Raw genomic sequence first — 21162 nt, forward strand, 5'->3', positions numbered from 1 at the left:
CTGATGCCGAGTGATATTGAGCACTTTTTCATGTGTCTGTTGGCCATTTGGATGTCTTCTTTGGAAAAATGCCTGTTCACGTCTTCTGCCCATTTCTTGATTGGATTCTTTGTTCTTTGGGTGTTGAGTTTGATGAGTTCTACCTTCTGTATTATTTTTTATTGCTAGACAGAGGCAGCTGGTGGGAGCCCTCTGGGGGTTTCATTTTCATAGAGCTCTGGATGGACTTGCACATCCCCTCTGGCCTGTGCACTTCTGGGCCCGTGTCCCACCCTTGCTGGGCTGGGTAGGTGCCTGCCGAGGCCCCGCAAGTATTGACAAGCATGCTGAGGAACTGGGCACAAAGAAGCTCCCGCCTTCTGACACTCTGGGACTTGTATGTGCCCAGTGATGTGTCGTGGAATGTTCGTGTGTTTGGTGGGGTCCGGAGCCGACTGCCAAGAAAGAATTCTTGAGGGGTCTTTGATGCAAAAATGGTGGTTTTATTAAAGCATGGGGACAGAACCCCTGGGCAGAAAGAGCTGCTACCCCAGGATTGTGAAGGGCAACTGATTATATACTTTGGGTTGGGGAAACTGAAGCGAAGGGAAGTTCCAAAAGGATTTTCCAATGCTGAAGAAGACTCACAGCATCCTGGAGGCCTTGCCATTGTCAAGCTAAGGTAGTTTTTCCCTCCAGCAAAGCATTAACGTTAAGACAGTTGGGAGTTTCCTGGAGGAACGTTATATTCCACCTGCCTCAAGTATTTGTCAGGCTTCAGGTTAGAAGGTATTTAATTTTATCTACATTTCCTTCTGCCTTTGTGTCCCACATCACGCACCGGCAGAACTAGAACCTGAATCTGGCTCAGATTTTGCCTTTCCGTGTGTCCCTGAGCAAATCAGTCCCCTCTCTGGGTCCTTTTCTCCTCGCTGCTCTCATCGACTCTGACTTCCCAGGCCCTGGAGACAAGGGTGTTAAAAAGGAAAAACCAAGCCCCAAATGCTCCCCATGACTGTAAACCGAGACTTACTTACATTTTTGACCTATGCCTGGAACGTGACCTTTGAAGAGTCAGCCTGAGATTTCCCCATCAGCACTAGTGATGTCATCTGCTGGATAAACACTCTGCCGGCCCAGTCCCTTGGACCCAAAAAGATGTCCTGGCCTGAAACGGTCCTTTCTTTTCCTGTTAACAGCTTCTTGCTCCACCCTCCTTCCTGTAAAAACCTTCCATTGTGTAACAACTTCTGGAGCTCTTTCTACTTTCTAGGTGGGATGCTGCCCGATTTATGAAGCACTTAATGAAGCCAATTAGATCTTCAAATTTATGCCATTGAATTTTGTTTTTTGACAAGGGGAAAAGGGAAAGAGCCTTGAAAGATGACCTCAATCCCCTGTAAAAAGATGATTTGCTTAACAACTTCTTAAATAGCATTTGCAAGTGCCCCCTCCCCGTTCTAACGTGAAGCCTACGAGAGAGGTACCATTGTTAAGCCATTTCACAGATGGGGAAGTTGAAGCACAAAGAGAGCAGGCGATCTGTTCAAGGACACTCTAGCATGGATCAAGCCGTCCTAAGGGGGCTCCAGAGTCTAAATACAAGGACACCCGGGGATGGGGCGCCTGGGTGGCTCAGTCGTTAAGCGTCTGCCTTCGGCTCAGGTCATGGTCCCGGGGTCCTGGGATCGAGCCCCGCATCGGGCTCCCTGCTCCGCGGGAAGCCTGTTTCTCCCTCTCCCGCTCCCCCTGCTTGTGCTCTCTCTCTCTCAAATAAATAAATTAAATCTTTAAAAAAAAAAAAAAAAAAAAGGACGCCCAGGGAGGAGCTGACTGGCCGGCTGCCCACCCTGCAGGGGTGGGCAGAATTCTCTACGAGGAAGTCAGCTGGAGCATTCTGTGAGTTTCAGTTTCTAGGCTTTCGCCTGGTGATTTGCAGTTTCCTGGTTCTTGAATGTGAGTTTTGGTTTCCTGGCTCCGGGTAAGGGAGTGGCTCCTTCTCCTTTCCTTTCCGTCCAGTTAGCCGTCACCGCCGCCACCAGGAGCAATGGGGATCTGGGTGTCGAATCTGTACTCCGTGCAGCCCGAGAAGCTGGATGAACTGATTGAGAACTCCCTGAGGCCCTATGGAGAGTGTCAGAAGCAGATCGATGACTCGGTGAACGCCATCTGTAATGTCCTGCAGGAAACGGAGCAGATCCCCCACATGATAAGTGTGGTGAAAGTGAGTGGACGGCTGGGGGTCAGGGCTTCTGGGAGCCTGGAGGTTCAATGGCCACCGGAAGGAGGAGTGACGTGGTGCTGAGTGCCTTCCAGGTGACAGGCTTTGGGTGCACAAGACATCCTCTTGCCCTCGCCACCCTCGAGGGACGTGATGGAGCATGGGTTTAGGAGCAGCTCTACCTTGACTACTGTGCACCCCGGGGCAGGTTACTTAACCTCTCTGTGCTTCAGTCTCTGAATCTGTAAGATGAGAGAGGAAGAATAATCCCAGACTGTAATGAGGCTATAATGTTCTTGGTATAGGGCCATAGTTAGTGCTCAATAAATGAGCTGTGATTCCTCACCGTCATTGTTTCTATCCTCCCCATGTCACAGAGGAGTAAACTGAGGCCGGGTGATTCAGTAAAACTACCCAAAGGTCGCTCTGTGGTTTCTCAATGGCAGGAGGGGGTGGCTCTCATCAGGTAGAAGTGTTTGGTGCTAGGGGTACAAATCCCAGGGCTGAGGCTGAAGATTCCGGGCCTCTGGGGGGAGGAAAAGGAGCTGGGAAGGTGCCAGGTGGGAGAGAGTTAGAGGTCCGCCAGCCCCGGAGCCCTCCTTCTCTGCACGCACCGTGCCTCCTGGCGGCCGCCTCATGCATGCCCAGCAGTCCTGGAAGTAAAGACACCTGGATACTTGGTATCCCTTGGCCTTGGCCCAGATGAGGAAAATGAGGCACAAGGAAGTGACTTAGCTGGAGGCAGAGCTGGACTTTAAACCCAGATGCTCTGCTTGGGAGCGCACGCCCCGAACCACTAGGCCATCCCGCCTCTCGATATGGTTCACTTTTTCCTAATTAAAATAAAACATAGGAAAAGGGCACTGATCTAAGTGTACATCCCGATAGATTTTTCACAAACAACACACATGTGTCACCTACACCCAGATGGAGAAAGGAAACCTTCCCGGCCCCAAGAGCCCCGGGACCCACCATCTAGTCCCTACCCCCAACCCTCCCCTAACCACTCTCCAGACTTCCAACAGCATAGATTCGTTTTGCCGTTTTGTTGTTTTTTTTTTAACTTGGCATAATTGTAGGGTGACCAACCCCATGCTGGTCTGCCCAGGACTGAGGGGTTTTCTGTGCTAAAACTGGGAATGTCCCAGGAAAACCAGACAGGTTGGTGGCCAGATGTAAATGAAATCATGCACGCTGTAGCTTTGTTGTGTGGCTTCTTTGACCCCATCCTGTTTATGAAATGGATATTGTTGTGTGCGGGCGTCTGTTTACCCTTTCAACGCTGGGTAGTTCTCCAGCGTGCGAGGACACCACATTTGTCCACCCTATTGCTGATGGCCATTGCTCATATGAGAGGTGCTCCTATGGGCATCCTGATGCAGGTCTTTGGGTGGACAAATGGACGCCTGGCGACATTTGAGGCTTTGGCTTGATTTGAGAAATACTATGGCCTGCTGGGGCGTCTGGGGACCCCAATGGGTCCAGAGTCTCACATCTACGTCTCTGTCACTGGCAGGGCGGCTCCTATGGCAGGAAAACCATGTTGAGGGGCAACTCCGATGGGACGATTGTCATCTTTGTCAGTGACCTTGAACAGTTCCAGGATCAGAAAAAAAAACAAGATAAAATCCTCAACAAGATCTGGCAGTGTCTGAAAGACTGTCAGCTCACAATGAAGCTGCCGGCCAAAATGGAGGTCCAGAGGTTCCACAGTGGGCTCACCCTCCAGCTGTCCACAAAATGGCAGAGCATCACTTTTGAGGTGCTGCCTGCCTACAACGCTCTGGGTGAGTTGTTCCTGGGTGTGTGAGGAGCACTGGTCTGGAGAGGTGTGCTGAGAGAGCAAAGCCGAAGAAAGGGGTGGCAGACAGCCATGGGGGTCCTCGAGGCTGGGGATGGGATAGACACCACTGGTATGTTCCAAAGCCAGGGACCACATACCTTCAAGAGAGGAGGTCCCTCCTGCCGGAGGCTTACTCTCTTCTCTAGAACATTTCCCCCACCTCCTAACTGACTTTGGAGAAAATGTCCTAGATTCCAGAATCTAGAGCAGAGTTTCTCAAACTATGACATGCACACAAATCACCAGGGAACCTTGATAAAATGCAGGTTCTGATTCAGGAGATTGGGGCAGGGCCACGGAGTCTGTATGTCCAACCAGGGCCATGCTGCTGTTGCTGGTTCACACACCACCCCCTGGGGATTTAGACTAGAATAAATGTTGGTTAGAAGAAGAGGATGGGGCAAACATCTGGGAAAAGTTCAGCTGGGGCAGGCATTTGGAGTCTGCCTCCTGACTAGGTCAACATTAAGGCAACTGGTTAGAGGAATGGATAGTTGGTTGGATGGACGAATGGACAGACAAATGGACAGATGGACGGATGGATGGATGGGTGATAGATTGGATGGATGAATGGTTGGATGGAAGGAAGGAAGGAAGGAAGGAAGGATATGATAGATTGGACGGATGGAAGGGAGGAAGGAAAGATGGATGGGTGGATGGATGGATGGTAGATAGGAAGGAAGGATAAAGCTCAGCCTAGTGACAGCTTAGTCTCAAGCACAGGTGCATGTAATCACAAACTTAAATGTCAGAGCTGAAATTAAACCCCTCATTAAGCAAACAGGAAAACTGAAGGAAAGGAATGTCCCAGAGACACACAGCCAGTTACTGATAGAACTAGAATAAAAGCCCAGATCTTCTAAACCCAAAGCTGGGATGCCTTTAAGATGAAGACACACACACACACACACACACACACACACACACACACACCCCTCTGTGACTCACATTCACAGGAAGGCAACCAAGATAGAGAAAAGTGCACTGGTTTGGAAGGTAGGCAGCCCTCAGTTCCTATCCTGGTCCCACCACTTACCCACTTTTGCCAACTCTAAGATCAGACTCCAAATGGCTAGTTTACGGGGCCCTTAGGATGATAAGGACTACCTCAAACAAGGGCTGGGGTCAAGGTGAAGAGACCCCGTGTGACTCAGAATTCTGAGGAAATCCTATGTTCTCTCTTGTTCGGAGTATGGTGGCTGGAGACTGGGCCAGGGCGCCCTCTGCTGGGTTCACCCTAACATGCAAGGATGGTGTGAAAACGACAAACACGCTCTTCCTCGCATGTGGTATCCAGGCGCTGCCACCAGGTGGCGCTAGAACTGCACGTTCCCAACCGAGATCCCTCTGGGGAAGGACAGGATAAGGATTGCTTTCTGGGAAAAGTAACCTACTGGGGAATTCTTAAATAATCTGTCGGAGTGAATGAAAGGAACAAGCTGGCTACTGGCTCCTCTTGTTTGTGTGTTTGTAAAGTGTGCTTGTAAACAGTAGAGCTCCGCTAGCAAGAGTGGAAATCCTGTGGAAATCCTGTGATCCTATTGACATTCCTCCCCTCCGTAGCATATGCTTCTTTAGCCCCACACCAGTGGTTCTCAAACTTCCGTGGGGATCAGAATCCCCTGAGAAACAGTAAAAAAAGAGAGGCCCGAGCTCTCTCCACTTGGGTGTCAGACCTCCTGCAAAGCTCATCTGGACTTGAGAGCTTCCTGGGCCCATGCTCCAGATTAGCTGGGCAGCAGGATTCCGACTGGCACCCAGTTTGAGAACCACTACCCGGCATCGCAGGGTCCAGTTCTGAGGGGAGTATGCCTGCCCGCTGGCCTCTTAACTCCAGCCTCCAGTGCCCTGCCTTCACCTTACCTGCCTCCTCAGAGTCCCTGTATCCTTGACTCTCCGAAACAGAAGGTTCACCGGCTGGGCTCCGTAGCAGAATATACCGTATGCGATCTATGGACCCTATTTTCTTCCAGGTATATGCCAGCCATGCCAACCCCATTTGTTCAAGGAGCCACCTTTCCCTCCTAATTCGGAGCTCCCCCTTCCTCATTTGTAATTGTGTTTTCCATCCTTCCGTTCCTGCTGATCTTGCCTGAGGCCAGCACCATGTGGTTTTCGCAGTGGTCATTTTATTACTGTGCGAGGCTCGCCGCCCCTCACCTTTTAGGCGAACACACCGGTCCCCTTACAGATGAAGCCACCGACGTGCGCTGCTGAACCCCAGCAGACCTTCACAGCTGGCTCCCCCGGGGGCAGGCCGCCCAAACACCACAGGTTCTCCATTTCTCTTTTGCACCAGGCCTCAGCGAGAAGCCCAGCTCCCAGACCTACCGAGAGCTCAGAAGAGCCTTGGACATGACAAAAGCCCACCCCGGCGAGTTCTCCGTCTGCTTCACAGAACTCCAGCAGAGGTTTTTTCACAACCGTCCCAGAAAACTGAAGGATTTGATCCTCTTGGTAAAGCACTGGTACCAACAGGTAATTTTCCAATTATGTGTCTAGGGCTGTCGTCCAATTCCTCTTCACCGAGATCATCCACAGCCGGGAAAGTACGACACTCTTAAGTATAGAGCTCAGTGCAATTTTTTTAAGGGTTTCATTTATTTATTTATTTAGACAGAGAGGGAGAGTGTGAAGGGGGAGGAGGCAGAGGGAGAGAGAGACTCTCAAGCAGACTCCTCGCTGAGCACAGAGCTCCATCTCAGGACCCCAAGATCATTACCTGAGCTGAAATCAAGAGTCAAGAGTCAGATGCTTAAAGGACTGAGCCACCCAGGTGCCCCCAGCTCAGTGCATTTTTATAACCTTTTTGGCAACATCCAGATCAAAATAGGGCACCTTTCCTGCATCCCAGCAGCTGCCTTAAGCCCCTTCCCGGTTAATACTCCCCCCAAACGACCACCGTCCTATCGTCTGTCACCACCAATCAGTTCTGCTCGTTTTTGAGCTTGAAATCAATGGAATGATACCGGACGTGCTCTTTCTGCCCTCTTTTGCTCAACGTGATGTCTGAGAGATCTGTCTCTGTTGTTGCATGGAGTTGTGGTGTTTCGTTGTTCTGTAGGATTCTGTTGTCTTGGTATGCCACACCTTTATCCATTCTGCTAATGGACATTTGGGTCACGTCCAAATCGGGGCTAGTACGAATTAGGGTACTATGGATATTCCCCTACATGTCTTTTTGTGAGTTTAAGCACTCATTTCTCTTGGGTAAATATACAGGAGTGGAAGTGCTGGGTTATAAGGTATCTGAATATGTGTGTATATATAAATACATATATACGTGACATATTTATATATGTATATATGTGCACATAATAAATACATATGCAGATGATACACTATATTATTATATAGTATATAAAATATATATCATTACATAAATATATATAATATATTAAATATCTGTAATAATATATATATATTTAACTTTAGGAAGTACTGCCAACAGTAGTTTTCCCAAACGGTTGTACCTAATGACACTCCCCGCAGCGACGTACGACAGTTTCAGGTGCTCCCCATCCTTGCCAATGCTTGATACTAAAATCCATCGGATTTTAGGCGTGGCCTCCTTTTAGTCACTGGTTGGGGGTGGTGACTTCCTATAGACTGCTGATTCCTTGATTTCAGTTCCCTGGCATGGGGGTAGGGGGGCTGGGTCCCCAGATTAGTCACTACCCCTTTCTTCTCCCACAGTGCCAGGAAAAGCTGAAAGATTTATCCCATCAGCCCGTGTATGCTCTGGAGCTGCTTACAGTCTATGCCTGGGAACAAGGGTGCAGAGCAGAAAACTTTGACATGGCAGAAGGCATCAGAACTGTCCTGGGGCTAATCAGACAGCAGGAGCAGCTGTGTGTCTATTGGGTAGTCAACTACAACTTTGAGAACGAGACAGTCCGGAACATTCTGCTGAGCCAGCTCCGGTCATCGAGGTACCAAGCTTCCCTCCACCCTCTCTCTTTACCTGTTCACCTGCAAGCCAGGCTGTGCCCCTTAGCACGAGGGCTCAGCCCTGTCCCTCCCAGCCAAGGATACACCAAAAGAACACCAGCCTCGGTGGGGGGGGGGGGGGGGGGGGGGAGGGAGGCAGAGCGGGGTCTGCCTGAAATAGGGGAACCTGACCAATGCTTTTCACATTCCAGACCGTCATCATATTTTGTCGCCCAAACAAACACTTGAGAGGTGCTTCCCTTTATAGAAGGAAGGGGCTATTTTTTTATGTTATTAACGGAACATCTTTGTGAAACAGAGAAGCCAGGAGCAGAGGGTCTAGCCGTCTCAGACAAAGCGCCTGAGCAACTGAGAGGAAGCGTGGGTGCTGGAGTCCGGGTTACCAGACGCCCTGTGCAGTCCTCCTTCCCCAACGTGGATTTCTTCCTCCACATGCAGCCCAACTGATTTCTTTTAATCTAATGGAATTCATAGGCCAGTAATCTTGGATCCAGCTGACCCAACCAATAATGTGAGCAAAGATAGGGCGTGTTGGCAACTGCTAAAGCAAGAAGCTCAGAGCTGGTTGTCTTCTCTCAGCCAGAATGAGTCACCTGGACCATCGTGGAACGTTCTGGTGAGAGAGCTTTGCAAATACAGCTCATGTCACGCTGCAGGGAGGGCGTCCTGACACCCAGACCTGGTCTCAGCCAAGAGCACCATGTGTGGAGTTTCTAGGGCTGTGGCGACAGAGTGTCATACGCTGGGGGCTTACAGCAACAGAAAGTATTCTCTCACAGATCTGGAGGCTAGAAGTCCAAGGTCAAGGTGTGGGCTGGGATGGGCTCCCTCTGAAGGCTCCAGGGGAGGATCCTTCCTTGCTTCTGATGGTTGCTGGTGTGCTCCTTGGCGTGTGGAGCCTCCCACGTCCCTCCCACCTCTGCCTCTGTTGTCACATGGCCTTCTGTGGTGTGTCTTCACAATGTCTCCCCTCCTTGCGTGTCTGTCTCCGTGTCTCCCTCCTCTTCTTGTAAGGATGCCAGGCCTGTTGGATTAGCACTTACCCCAATGGTCTCATCTTCACTTGATTACCTCATACAAAGGTCCCATGTCCAAATAAGGTCACATTCACAGGTACCAGAGGTTGGGACTTCAACATATCCTTTAGGGGGACACGGTTCAATCCATAACACACCGTTAGGGGCCACCCTTTTCTGTTAAAATGATGGTAAAGAGCAAAACTGAACAAAGAGAGAAGGGCACCTGCAGATTAGAGATTTCAGTTAATTGCTGCAGGAGAGACAGCAGGTGGAGAGGTGGGGACGGACCACACGGAGCAGAGTCCCAGGCGAGTGCACGGCAGCTGCCCTGTCCCCAAACTGGAGTGCAGATCAAGGGGCTGGCTGTGGGGCAGATACGCTGGCTTCCCCTCCCAGCCCCCAAAGGAGAAGCCAACCTACCCCCACAGAATGCCCCTGCGCTCTCGGAGCTTATTGGAGAAGGACGATTCAACAAGAACGTTATCAGTCTGGGCCACTGAATCCTTTCCATTTTCTGGGGGTCATGGGATGGCAGGGGGACAAATGTGTCGTTTGAGGCCATATAGGTCAACCAAATTCCACATTGCACAGACACGGGACTAGTTTACATCCGAAGTATGCTAAGGGTGGATCTACGTTCCATTTGGCACAGAAAGTTGAGGGTCAACTGAGCAAAGACGGGATATAAGTGAGCTTCCCAAATGCCTGGGGCCCTGGACGGGAAGGACCCTGTGGGCGGGGAGCTCCCTGCCTGGATCCAGAAGGAACACGGTGCGCCCACTCCTTGTCCCGACTTTCACTGGACTCTGGTCTCTGCTCCCTGACCTCAATTTTCCTGGCTTCCTAAAACAGCCTTTTAAAAAATATGCCCCCCCAACTTTATTCTGAAAACTTTGAAACGTAGAGAAAAGTTGTAAAAATGGTTCAGTGAACCGCTGCATCGACCTAGACACCCAAATGTGTAACCTTTGACCTCTTTAGCTGTGTTCCGGTCTGTGTGTATGCACACATACTCATCATCATCATCCTCAGTGTTGTGAGTTTTGTTTAGACTGAGCTATTGGAGTTGGCTGCCAGATAAGGACATTCTCTTAGCTAACCACACGCAATGATCGAATTCCAGAGATTAAGATGAATACGTTATTACCGTCCAGCAACAGTCCATTTCCAGATCTTGCCAATTATCCAAAGAATGTTTCTGATAGCCAGTTTTTCCCAGCCCAGTAGCCATGCTGCGTTTAGTTCTCATGCTGCCCCTAAGCCATCTTTTGATCCCTGCTTTTGCTCCCTTTTCTACCCAATCAACCTCTGTTTCCAGAACTAGGAGGCCTTCCCTCTCATGAGAGCTGTTGGAGGCGACTCAGGCCCGTGACCTGCTGCATCAGGGCGTCTGGGCACTGGAGGGCACGTGCACACAGGCCCACGCATGCATACACACGCCCACGGGCCCCCCACGATACTCAGCCCCGTGGGAAGGGCAGTACTGGCAATGAATTTGCCTTCCAGCACCCGGTGAGGTCCACTGTGAACATCTGGAGGCAACCAAGGTTGACCTTCAACTTTTAAGCCGACCAGCCCACCCCCGTCCCCAAGGAGAGCTCTCCAGCAAAGGGTTGGTACCTATACGGAGCAGTGTGTTTGCTTCCTCTTACCGCTGGAAGGAGGGAAGGAAAGGAGGGAGGAAGGAAGGAAGAGAGGAAGGAAGGAAGGGGAAAGAAAGAAAGGAAAGGAAGGAGGAGGAAAGAAAACCACAAATTTCAAGGCTGAAAAGAACACAAATTTAATTTAATTAAGCTTCTAGCCTTCAATCTCTCTATATAACTGATGCTCCTGCCTCCCTCTTATAAGGACCCTTGTGATGACATTGGGTACACCCGGATAATCCAGGATAATTCCTCCATCTCAAGATCCTTAGCTTAACCACATCTGGAAAGTTCCACGTTCCATATAAGGAAACATATGCACAGGTTCCGGAGATTAAGAGGCGGACATGTGGGGAGATGGGGGCGTCACCTCCCCTCCACCTCCGCCGACTGGGACTTCTAGGGTAGACTGACTGAGCAGGTGGGGCAGGGAGCGGAGGGGCCTCCCGTGGGACGTCATGACCCATGAGACATGGAGTAGACCCCACAGCCTGAGCTTTTTGACTGAAGAGGAAAGAATTACACTTCTGTGCAGACCCCATTTAGAGATCAGAATATGATTTCTTTCCGGAAGTGACCACAGATGCAAGGAAGTAGCACGTCCCACCCTCCACAACCCCTTTTGGAGCAGAGAAGTGTCCCTTCGGACTGAACCCACAGCCCCTCCGATCCCAGGCTGGCTCTCTCCTCAGCACCCTGAGAACAGTATAGAGGGTTGACTAGTGTCCCCCAAAACTCACATCCACCTGGATCCTCAGAATGGGAACTTCTTTAGAAGTAGGGTCTTTGCAGGCATCATTAGTTGGATGAGGTCATTCAGGATTAGCATGGCCTCTGACTCCAGTGACTGGTGTCCTTATAAGAAGGCACACAGAGACCCAGGCACATCAATGGCCAGAGTGGTATGTCCCCAAGTCAGTGAAGGCTAGGAGTTGCTGGAGCCTCCAGAAGCTGGAAGGGGCAAGAAAGGCTCCTGCCATAGAGCCTTCAGAGGGCGCCCAGCTCTGCTGACACACTGAGCACAGATTTTAGTCTCTGGAACAGTGAGAGAATACATTTCTGTCCGCTGGAAGCCCCCCAGGGGTACGTTGCTAGGGCAGCCCTGGGAAGCCAATCCCCATGGGCACATGTGTGCAACAGAAGCTGATCAAGCCTGAAAAGGCTCGCGGGTGATCATTTCTCCAGATATCCGCAGTCCCTGCAGGCAATGGGAGACTGGGGGCGGGCACAAAGGTTTTAGGGTTCCCAGCCACAGAAGGCAATGCCACGCCCAGAACAGCTTCGAGTCCCGGAAAGGGTCAGACCTCTCCGGGGGTAGGAAGGAACAACTCACAGTTTTTGTTTCTGGGGCAGGGGAGCGGGGCGGTGGGGGGGAGCGGGGCGGGGGTCTTGGGCAGCACCCTGAACTCTCCCGAATGTTCTCGCGGCGTGTCGATGCAAGTGCTGAGTGCTCGTCTACCTTCCCAGCCAGCACCGCTGTTCACCACCCCGGGCCATCTTCTAGACAAGTTTATCAAGGACTTTCTCCAGCCCAACAAACATTTCCTAGACCAGATCGCGGTAGCTGTTGACATCATCTGTAAATTCCTTCAAAAAAATTGCTTTCTCCATTCAGCGACAAAGGTTCAAAAGACTGTGAAGGTGAGCGCTGGCCTTTCTCCTCCGCAGTTCCCAGAGCCCTGCAGTGCCCGCCAGTGGACGGAGGGCAAGGGGGGTGGGAGGGAAGTGGGGGGAGATGGGCACCCAGGACCCCGGCTCTCATCGGGGTTGCCCGCACACTGCTTCCGTCCTTAACAGCATAGCTTTGGCTCTGTATGAGCTTCCGGGGGCTGCCGTGGCCCTTAGCGGCCTTGACCTGGGAACTGCACCCCCCTATCTCTGCCTGTGTCTCCCCATCACCTCTCCTCTGCAGGTCTCCTTCTTTCTCTTGTCTCCTAAGGACACCTGCCATTGGATTTAGGGTCCACAGACCCCTCACTCAATGACATCTACACAAAGACCCTTTTTCCAAGTCAGGTCACGTTTTCACGTTCCCAGCGGACATATCTATTGGGGGGACTACCACTCAAACCACTGCAGCTTCCAAGCTCAGTGTGTACTGAACCAAAAAGTGACCTCTTTCTTGTTTTAATGACCACAGCCCGATAAGTCCCATCAACTGAGCTAGAGAGTCGGCAGATTGGGTCATTCTTGTCCATGGCTCAAGGCCATGGGCTAACCCCCTTCCCTCCGTCTGTTGGTCAGCGCCCAGATAACCAGGTGCCCGTGGTCCGGAGGAGGGAGCAGGGAAAGGCCCATACGGCGCCAGCAGACCTGGGTGCCTGCTGCCCTGTCACAGACCTGGGGAGCAGTACCAGGAGAGTAAAATGTCTCACTGAGGGTCATCGGAGTGAGTTCATGGTCACAGGCTGAGTTCATGGTCAATGTTAGGATTGTCAAAGCTTGTTTTTCTCCCTTCCTTCCTGAGACCCCCCATTAACCCGACAGTAAAAAAATAAGAAAAGGTATGGTGGCATCTCACAGAAGAAAATAGGAAGAGAACCGCCAGCGCATAGGACATTGCTTTCTGTCTTCCTGAAGTTGGAAAGGGTTGTCTGCTGGGTGACAGGGGAGGCGTCCCCTGAATGTGAGGAGGGGGCATGGAGCGGCCTGTGAAGGCCAACACTCACAGACCAGCCGCGTGAACGAAGCAGATTTGAGCACCTGTTTACAGGGGACAGAACACCTTCCCCTTGCCCCTAACCCGCTGCCAGGCATTTACTACCCATGGGTTAAACAAACGTGTTCTCCATAAAAATCGAGTGAGCTTTTTGGGGGCACCCGGGGCAGCAAGTATGAGGGTTGGTGCCCAGAGCAAAGCCCCCAGCACGGTGCCCTGGGACCGTTCTCTGTGGGGAAGCTGGCTTCTCCCCCACCTGCCCTCGAAGCAGCCTGTCCGCTAAGGAGCCGTGCCTAATAGAGTTGTTAGAGCAGAAAGGGAAGAAGGAAGAGGAGGAGGAAGGGAGGAAGAGAGAGGCAGTGGGGGGAGAAGTGGAGAAGCCTGTGTGGCAGGGACATACATAGCCTACACTTACTACCTGACCCCCTACAGAAAGTTTGCAGAGCCCTGTATCTAAATCATGAATATTCATCCCACGATCCCCAGCTTGTAAGAGGAAACAGATGACTCAGGGGACAGATGAGGATCTTTCAACGCAATGATTCCATCCAGTTTGATTTCTCTCAGATCACAGGAATTCACACAAAGCTAAATGCTCTTTGGGAGAAATCTTGAGGAAGTTGACGTGAGAAGTGGGTAACTGGTAACGAGCCATCAGTTGTTTGTGTGTTAATAAGCACATCAAAGGGCATGAGAAAACCTTTCAAACCAAACTATTTGTTTGAAAAATTGAACGCTCTGCTTTGGACTCAGCCCTAACTGGACCCTAACCTGGAACCCTAACCTTGGCAACCTCATTAATGAGCCCACTGGTGCCAGCCCGTGGGGGCTCGGGGCTCGGGATCTAGAAAATGCTGTATCTCCGCTTGCTCTCTTCACTAGGGAGGGTCGACGGGCAAAGGCACAGCTCTGAAGACTGGGTCCGATGCTGACCTCATCGTGTTCCCAGACTCGCTTAAAAGCTACGCCTCCCAAAAAACCGAGAGATGCTGTATCATCAAGGAAATCCATAAACAGCTAGAAGCCTGTCAGCAGGAGAAAGAGTTGGCAGTGAAGTTTGAGATTTCAAAATGGAAGGCTCCCAGGGTGCTGAGCTTCTCTCTGAAATCCAGAGTGCTCAACGAAAGTGTGAACTTTGATGTGCTGCCTGCATTTAATGCGCTAGGTGAGACCCCCCCCCCCCAGACCTTCACTTCTAGAGGAGGAAGCCGGGTTCTGGGGCGATGGGGCGATGGGGCAAGGTGGGTGGAGGGAAAGCCATGTGACCTAGTAATGGCTTATGGTCTAGTGACCCCAGCAGGTGGCATGAGTAATGGCAGCAATGCCTTACACCTGTGGACATGTTCATTCTCCTTTCTCACTTAAGGATCCCGAGGATGGCCAGGACCATATTCCTTATCTTCTTATATTCCTGCAGTATCACTCACAATACCTATCAAAGAATGGGGTCCACAGGAGTTCTGTACACATTTATAGATAAAATGCCACAAGTGTTAGTGAAGGAAATGAAAGAACAGACTGGGAAGAATTCTGAGGCAAAGACAGGAAATCTGGGTGTCTGCAATCTGCTTTGGAAATTCGGTTCATGAATGACAGATACATAATGTTATATTAAAAGAAACCAAGACTATTTCAGGCATTTTTCAAATCAGAATCAAGAAGACTCTGATACCTTCCCTCTGAATGGTTCTTAGTGTCTCTAGAGACGAAATAACAGTATAAATTGGAGGTCAGCTAATTTTTTTTTTTTTAAAGACAAGGTAGCAAGTATTTTCAGGTTTGAGGACCATACAGTTTCTGTCACAACTACTCGACTCTGCCATTGTAACCTGAAAGCAGCCATAGACAATACATTAACAAAGGAGCATGGCAGTGTTCCAATAAAACTTTATTTACAAAAACAAGAAGTGGGCCAGATTTGGCCTACCATCCGTAGTTAGCAAACTCTCGATCAGTGCTATCTAAAAGGTCTTTCTGTGATAATAGGAACGTTCTATATCTAATGAGAGCTTGAAATGTGGCTAGTGGGACTGAGGAACTAAATTTTTAATTTTATTTCCCTTTAGTTAATTTGAACGCAGATAACCACGTTGTTTGGTGGCTACCGTATTGGACTGTGCAAATCTAGATAATACTTTAATAAGAGCATGCTTACTCATATAGCCCATATAGTATTTTTAAATATCTCATTACTCCCCGTATCTTAGACATCGATCATTCAAATATACCAATAGAATTCCAAGTCATTTCCCAGAATTAAATTATATTGGTCAAAAATGTTGGAAAACGGTTACTTTGATGCATAGTAAAGCATAAACTAAATATCTCCCCCATGCTAGGTCAACTGAATCCTGGCTCCCCACCCAGCCCCAAGGTCTACACTGAGCTCATCAATCTGTACAAGTCCTCAGACGCCGAGGGGGGAGAATTTTCCACCTGTTTCACAGAACTGCAGTGTAACTTCGTTGTCTCCCGGCCCACCAAACTGAAGGATTTAATTCGTCTGGTGAAACACTGGTACAAACAGGTATGACAGTGCTCATTCCAGCTGTCTGGAATTGTTTTTATCGTGCTCTGGGACCATGGAACCGGTTCCCATCGAGTGTTCCGTGTGCCCACACTCTGCCGTGCTGGGGCCCGAGCCACTTTCGGGACTCTGTCCACTAATCTGGCATATCTCTGTGGAGTCCCCGTCACCAAACCCGTGAAGTTGGGGTGAGCTGTAGAGCACCCCCTCCCATCAAAGCTGCTTATTTTGCCTTTGCTCTGACCCCCAGAGAATTCAGCAGGAATCCAAGTTATTCTGCCTACCAAGGGCAGGTGAAACTGGGAATGTACATGCCTACAGGTCACCAGCACGGCTTACCCCCCACCCCAGCTCAGTGCCCATGCTTAGCACACACAGATGCCATCCTTGGAAGACAGGTTGCAGCTACAGGCGGGACCAGGGGCTGCATTTTCTGTAACGCTTAGCCTCCCTTTGCTTCCGTCACTGTCTCGCACTCAGGGGACCTTCTGAGTATCTCCGCGCAGCAGAAATCCAGCACAGCATCAGCTCTTTCCTGGGATGTCTCCTTCCTGTGCACAGCTCCCTGAGCTCTGTGGTTTCCAACCCAGAAACTCAGAGAATTGGCCATACCCCCAGCCCCAGGGTGCTCAGAGGGCTCAGGGCTACCGTGTGACCTTGAGCGAGTCACTTCCCCTCCTCAAGCCTCATGTCCTCATCAGAAACGCCGATCTATGCCTGCTTGGTGGGGTTGTTGGAGGATTAGGAATGACCCGTAAAATGTCTGGCCCCACGGTCAGCACACAGTGGGTGTTTTGTAAGCGGTCGCTGTAGTATAACTCTAGGGAGTCCTATATGGCCGTAGCCCAACCCAGAAATCTGCACGCTGCTAAGGAAGCACCTGCTCAGACCTCCAGCAGCCCAGTCCCATCAGCACCGTGTCTCGTGCCTCAGTTGCCCCGCTGTGGCCCCAGCGGCCATTAATGTGTGGTCTCTGCTGTACTCTTTGAGCTCACTGCACCTCCCTGCCTTCACCAGTACTATCTGACGTTCCCCGCTTCCCTCAGTGTGAAAGGAAACTGAAACGAAAGGGGTCTCTGCCCCCAAAGTACGCCTTGGAGCTGCTCACCATCTATTCCTGGGAGCAGGGGAGTGGAGCAGAGAATTTCGACACCGCGGAAGGTTTCCATACGGTCCTGGAGTTGATCACAAAATATCAGCAGCTTTGTGTCTTCTGGACGGTCAATTACAACTTTGAGGATGAGACTGTGAGGAACTTCCTACTGACCCAGATCCAGAGAACCAGGTGCCCGAAATCCTGCCACCCCTTTTCTTAACCTGATTCCCTCCAATGCTATTCCAGCGACCTGGATTCTCCTCCCTGGGGTCGTGGTTCATTATTCCCCACGAGAAACTGAGGATGGCGGTGGGTGGGGGTGGAAAGGTGCCAACCAGCAGAACCTCCCATAGTCTCCGGGGAGGAAATCCGGGGGGGGGGGGGGCAGGAGAGAATGTCATCCAGGAGGAATAGAGAAAGAAGGACCAAGATACAGGTCCCTGGGTTGCTTCCATCTTCGTAGGTTGGAAGGAAAAGTGTGAATTCGTTATCAGGTCTTAGAGGTATGGAAGTCGGAAGTGTGTCCGTGAGAAATAACACCATCATTCCTTCATGGCTGATTCGTCCTACAGGAGAATTAGATTTATTAGATCAGATTTTATCCACCCTTTCAGACCCACATCCCGCAAAACCGCTATCCTTCACGAATAGCAGGGAATCTTAGCATGTCCATTCAGTGCTCCCGGCAGAACAGAAGAACAAGGGAAACAAAAGAAAGGGAAAGAGAGGAAAGGAAAAAGCTTTGAGAAAGAATAGAGAAGAAAGAGAGAACAAGATACCATGGGTTGGCTGGCTACCATGGGCGTGGCCGATGTGACATTACAGCTGATTAAATTATGCAGCATATTTCAGTCGACCTAACAGGAGGGAGATGTTTATCTTATGCCGTCCTGTGTATAATAATGAGCAGCTTTCAAAATATTATTGGCAAATGTAATTGAATTCTAGGAAATCACTTTGCGCTCTATCAGTACGTTTGAATTACCGGCACCTAAAACACAGGACATGTTTTGGCGCTAAGAGTGGAATGGGGCCCCTGATTCTGAGGCCACTGGTTTTAAAAAGCATGTAATGCTTCTGACTCTCCTTTAGGCCCGTGATCTTGGACCCAGCTGACCCCACTGGTGACGTGGGTGGAGGGGACAAATGGTGTTGGCATCTCCTAGCAAAAGAAGCTACTGAATGGTTGTCCTCTTTCTGCTTCAAAGATGGGACTGGATATCCTGTACGATCGTGGAAAGTGCCAGTAAGAATAATCTAAAGGAAGTGTCCTCTGGAGATGCCCCTGTGACATGCTTACATCAAAGAGCCTCTCCCGCTGTAGCAACTTGGAATTCATTCCACCACAAATAACAGATAGCCCAACTCAGGAGCTGAGAACAAAACAAAACAAAACAGGCGTGGGTTTTCTTGTTTTGTTTTGTTTTTTTGTTTTTGCCTTCCCATTACAAGCAATCCTAAGGCAGGTGACCCAGGACTCACGCAACAGCTCTATGAGCGGGTTTTCTCCACTGGGGGAACTGTTGGCATATAGGTTGTCTCGTTTTTGGGTTGGGGGTTGTCCCGGGCAGCGTTGGGTGCTGAGCGGCATCCCTGGTCCCACCACTGTGGCCACAAGAAATGTCTGCAGACATTACCAAATGTCCCCTGAGGCATCACCAGCCCTTTCTGGCTGCACCTTCTTTAGTTGTCCCAGTTGGGAACATTAAAAATGTCTCGAAACATGTCCTCATGTCCTGTCGGGAGCAAAATCGCCCCCAGGTGAGAACCCAGCTTCAGAAGAACCGCCCAACCCTAGTTTGCTTTAGTTCCCCAGATCTGCACTGTAACCAGTGCCCAAAAGTTGTCCCTGGTAATACAAACCCTCTCAGACACCCTTCCTTCTTCTTTTTCTCTGACTCTTTTAACCAATGGTTTTAACTGCTTAGGATACGTCTTATTCTGGCACATCTATTTCTTTCTCTCCAGACAGTGCAGACACCGGGCAGTTGTGGTATGGGGATGCATCCTATTGTCAATGAGATGTTCTCATTCAGAAGTCGTAGGACCCTGGAACGGTAACGCTAGAAGAGACTTCTAGAAGTCATCTGGCAGCTGCTTTTTAAAGATTCAGTTCGCTGTCACCACCAGATCTGCTCTCCTCTACTCCTCCTCTCGCTTCCTTGACTCCTTTTGAAATCAAGAACGCCAAGTCCATAGCATCAGCCTGCTGAACTCTCGCTCGGCAAGTGACCCGCCTTACCAGACTCATCCGCTTTCATCCAGCTTCACCGGCGCCATCGTTCTGTCAACCATTGTGTGTTTTCCCATTAGCTCCTTCCTTTTCCTTCAAGCCTTAGCAGAGAGATCTCTCCGTAGTCCCAAAGGGAAGCCCTCTACCTGCCCCTGGGTTCCTATAATTCCATGATCTGGCTCTCACACTCCTCCGCCTGGCTCCTGTCTCTTTTCCTCTGCACACAAAACCCAGTCTGCACCTGCTGAGTTGAAGATCTCCCCTGTGTCTTCTTAGCCTTTTAAACTCTCCAAAGGCTTGCATTATAATTGCTGCCTCACATACATAATAGCCTACTGTCTTTTCCTCCTGAGCCTACCTTCCCCCCCCTCCCCCCATGATGAGTGTCTTCTTGCCAAATCTCAAGGCTTTACGCTGTGGCTTTAGCTTCAGAGATACTTGAAAGATACTTTGTTACCACTGCATATACCCCGACACCCGCTGTCATAGAACAAAGAGTATATCTAGTCTTTGTCCCCAGCTCCTGGCGCAGAGCTTCAGAAGCCCTTGGAATTTCCCTGATAGGAGAGTCTTTTGCATTCCCAAGGAGCCTCTTCCAACCATCCCTGAGTTTATGCTGATGAGGTTTGCGCCCTTTGGTAAGAGTTTCAAAGGAGGGATTGGCCGTGCTGTCGATGCCAGGCATGTGATGAGAGGGTTGAAACTTTCAGCCCCATCCCCCCAACCTCCCAAGAGCAGAGGAGGCTGCAGATTGAGTTCAAGCCCATGGCCAGTGATTTAATTAATCGTGCCTTTGTAATGAAACCCCAATAAAGACTCTGGACAGCAAGGCTTGGAAAGTTTCCTGGTTGGTGAAGAGAGCAGTGTGTTGTGAAGATGTCGCATCCAAACTCCATAGGGAAGGGGCTTCTACACTCCAGACTCTTCCAGCCCACCCCTCCTGTGTATCTCTTCGTCTGCCTGTTCATTTACATCCTTTATAATAAGATGGTGATTGTAAGTATGGCATTGTTCTGAGAGTCATTCCAGCAGGTTATTGAAAGTAAAGTGGGGCCATGGAAACCCCTGAATTTGTAGCCAAGTCGGGGCGGGGGTCCAAGCAGTCTGAGGACCCCACTCGCAGCTAGCTAGCATCTGAGGGGGAGGCAGCCTTGCTGGGACCTTGCCATTTGACTGTGAGGCCTGCATGGGCTCCAGGTAACGTCAGAGTGGGATTGACCCGTTGGACTCCCAGCTGGTGTCATGCCAGTGAGCTGGTGTTGCTGGAATGCACCACCGCTCTTGTCCAGAACAAGGGCAAAAGAAAGAGCCCTTGAAGAAAGAATGACCACTCTGCATTCATATGGACTCAGTCTACAACTGGATCCCAGACCCTTCTAGATGCCCCAACTCACACTAGAGACATGGACAGGAGACCGTAAGACCATAAGACACTGCTCCATCCTCACAGGGTTAATGACAGACCTAGAGGTACGTCACCTGAACCCCTTAAATAAAAATGAACAACCGTGTACAGCCACATGGTCAGTGGTACGGATGTAGTAGATTAAGACCTGCAACAATAAATACAGTAAGCGACTCAGATTGTCCCGAAGGAAGGAAGGAACCATCCTGGTTCTTTCCTGCCAATGTCTTCTCAGCATTTGGCAGACATTTAAGTTCATTAAGAGCAAAGATAAGAGAGCATCCGCAGTGATCAAGGAACATGCCACTCACTGGTCATCATTGGAAGGAACGAGAACACCAATGCTTTTTTCAGAAAATTGCCAAGCCCCGGCAATGAATAGGATATAACTAAGCCCAGCCTTTCTTGTACAAACTATTTCAGGATAAACATACAGCTATAACTAATAAGGAAAAAACATCTTTTTTACAAAAGAATTCTACTTAATATTTGTTGAAAGGGTGAAAATTAGAAACGTCGCCATTTTGCAACCTTGGCTGAAATGAATGAGGCAGAGACTACGGATGGATGGGACCAGTACGAGAGG

At 50.1% G+C, this 21162-nt stretch overlaps 1 protein-coding gene across 1 annotated transcript; it reads left to right on the forward strand.

Annotated features, from left to right (window-relative positions):
• The first annotated feature begins 1886 nt into the window (after positions 1-1886).
• Positions 1887-20001, forward strand: OAS2 (2'-5'-oligoadenylate synthetase 2). The gene is given in 12 exon segments (XM_045887601.3): positions 1887-2203; positions 3717-3987; positions 6343-6521; positions 7740-7975; positions 8469-8610; positions 12124-12297; positions 14198-14480; positions 15655-15842; positions 16889-17127; positions 18031-18184; positions 18907-18990; positions 18992-20001. Coding segments are annotated over 12 exon segments (2154 nt in total). The 5' UTR covers positions 1887-2026; the 3' UTR covers positions 19019-20001.
• The last annotated feature ends 1161 nt before the right edge of the window (positions 20002-21162 follow it).

Source organism: Mirounga angustirostris, unplaced genomic scaffold (assembly GCF_029215605.1).
Source record: "Mirounga angustirostris isolate CCGP_5_RB_7025 unplaced genomic scaffold, mMirAng1.0.hap1 SCAF_14, whole genome shotgun sequence".
NCBI lineage: Eukaryota > Metazoa > Chordata > Mammalia > Carnivora > Phocidae > Mirounga > Mirounga angustirostris.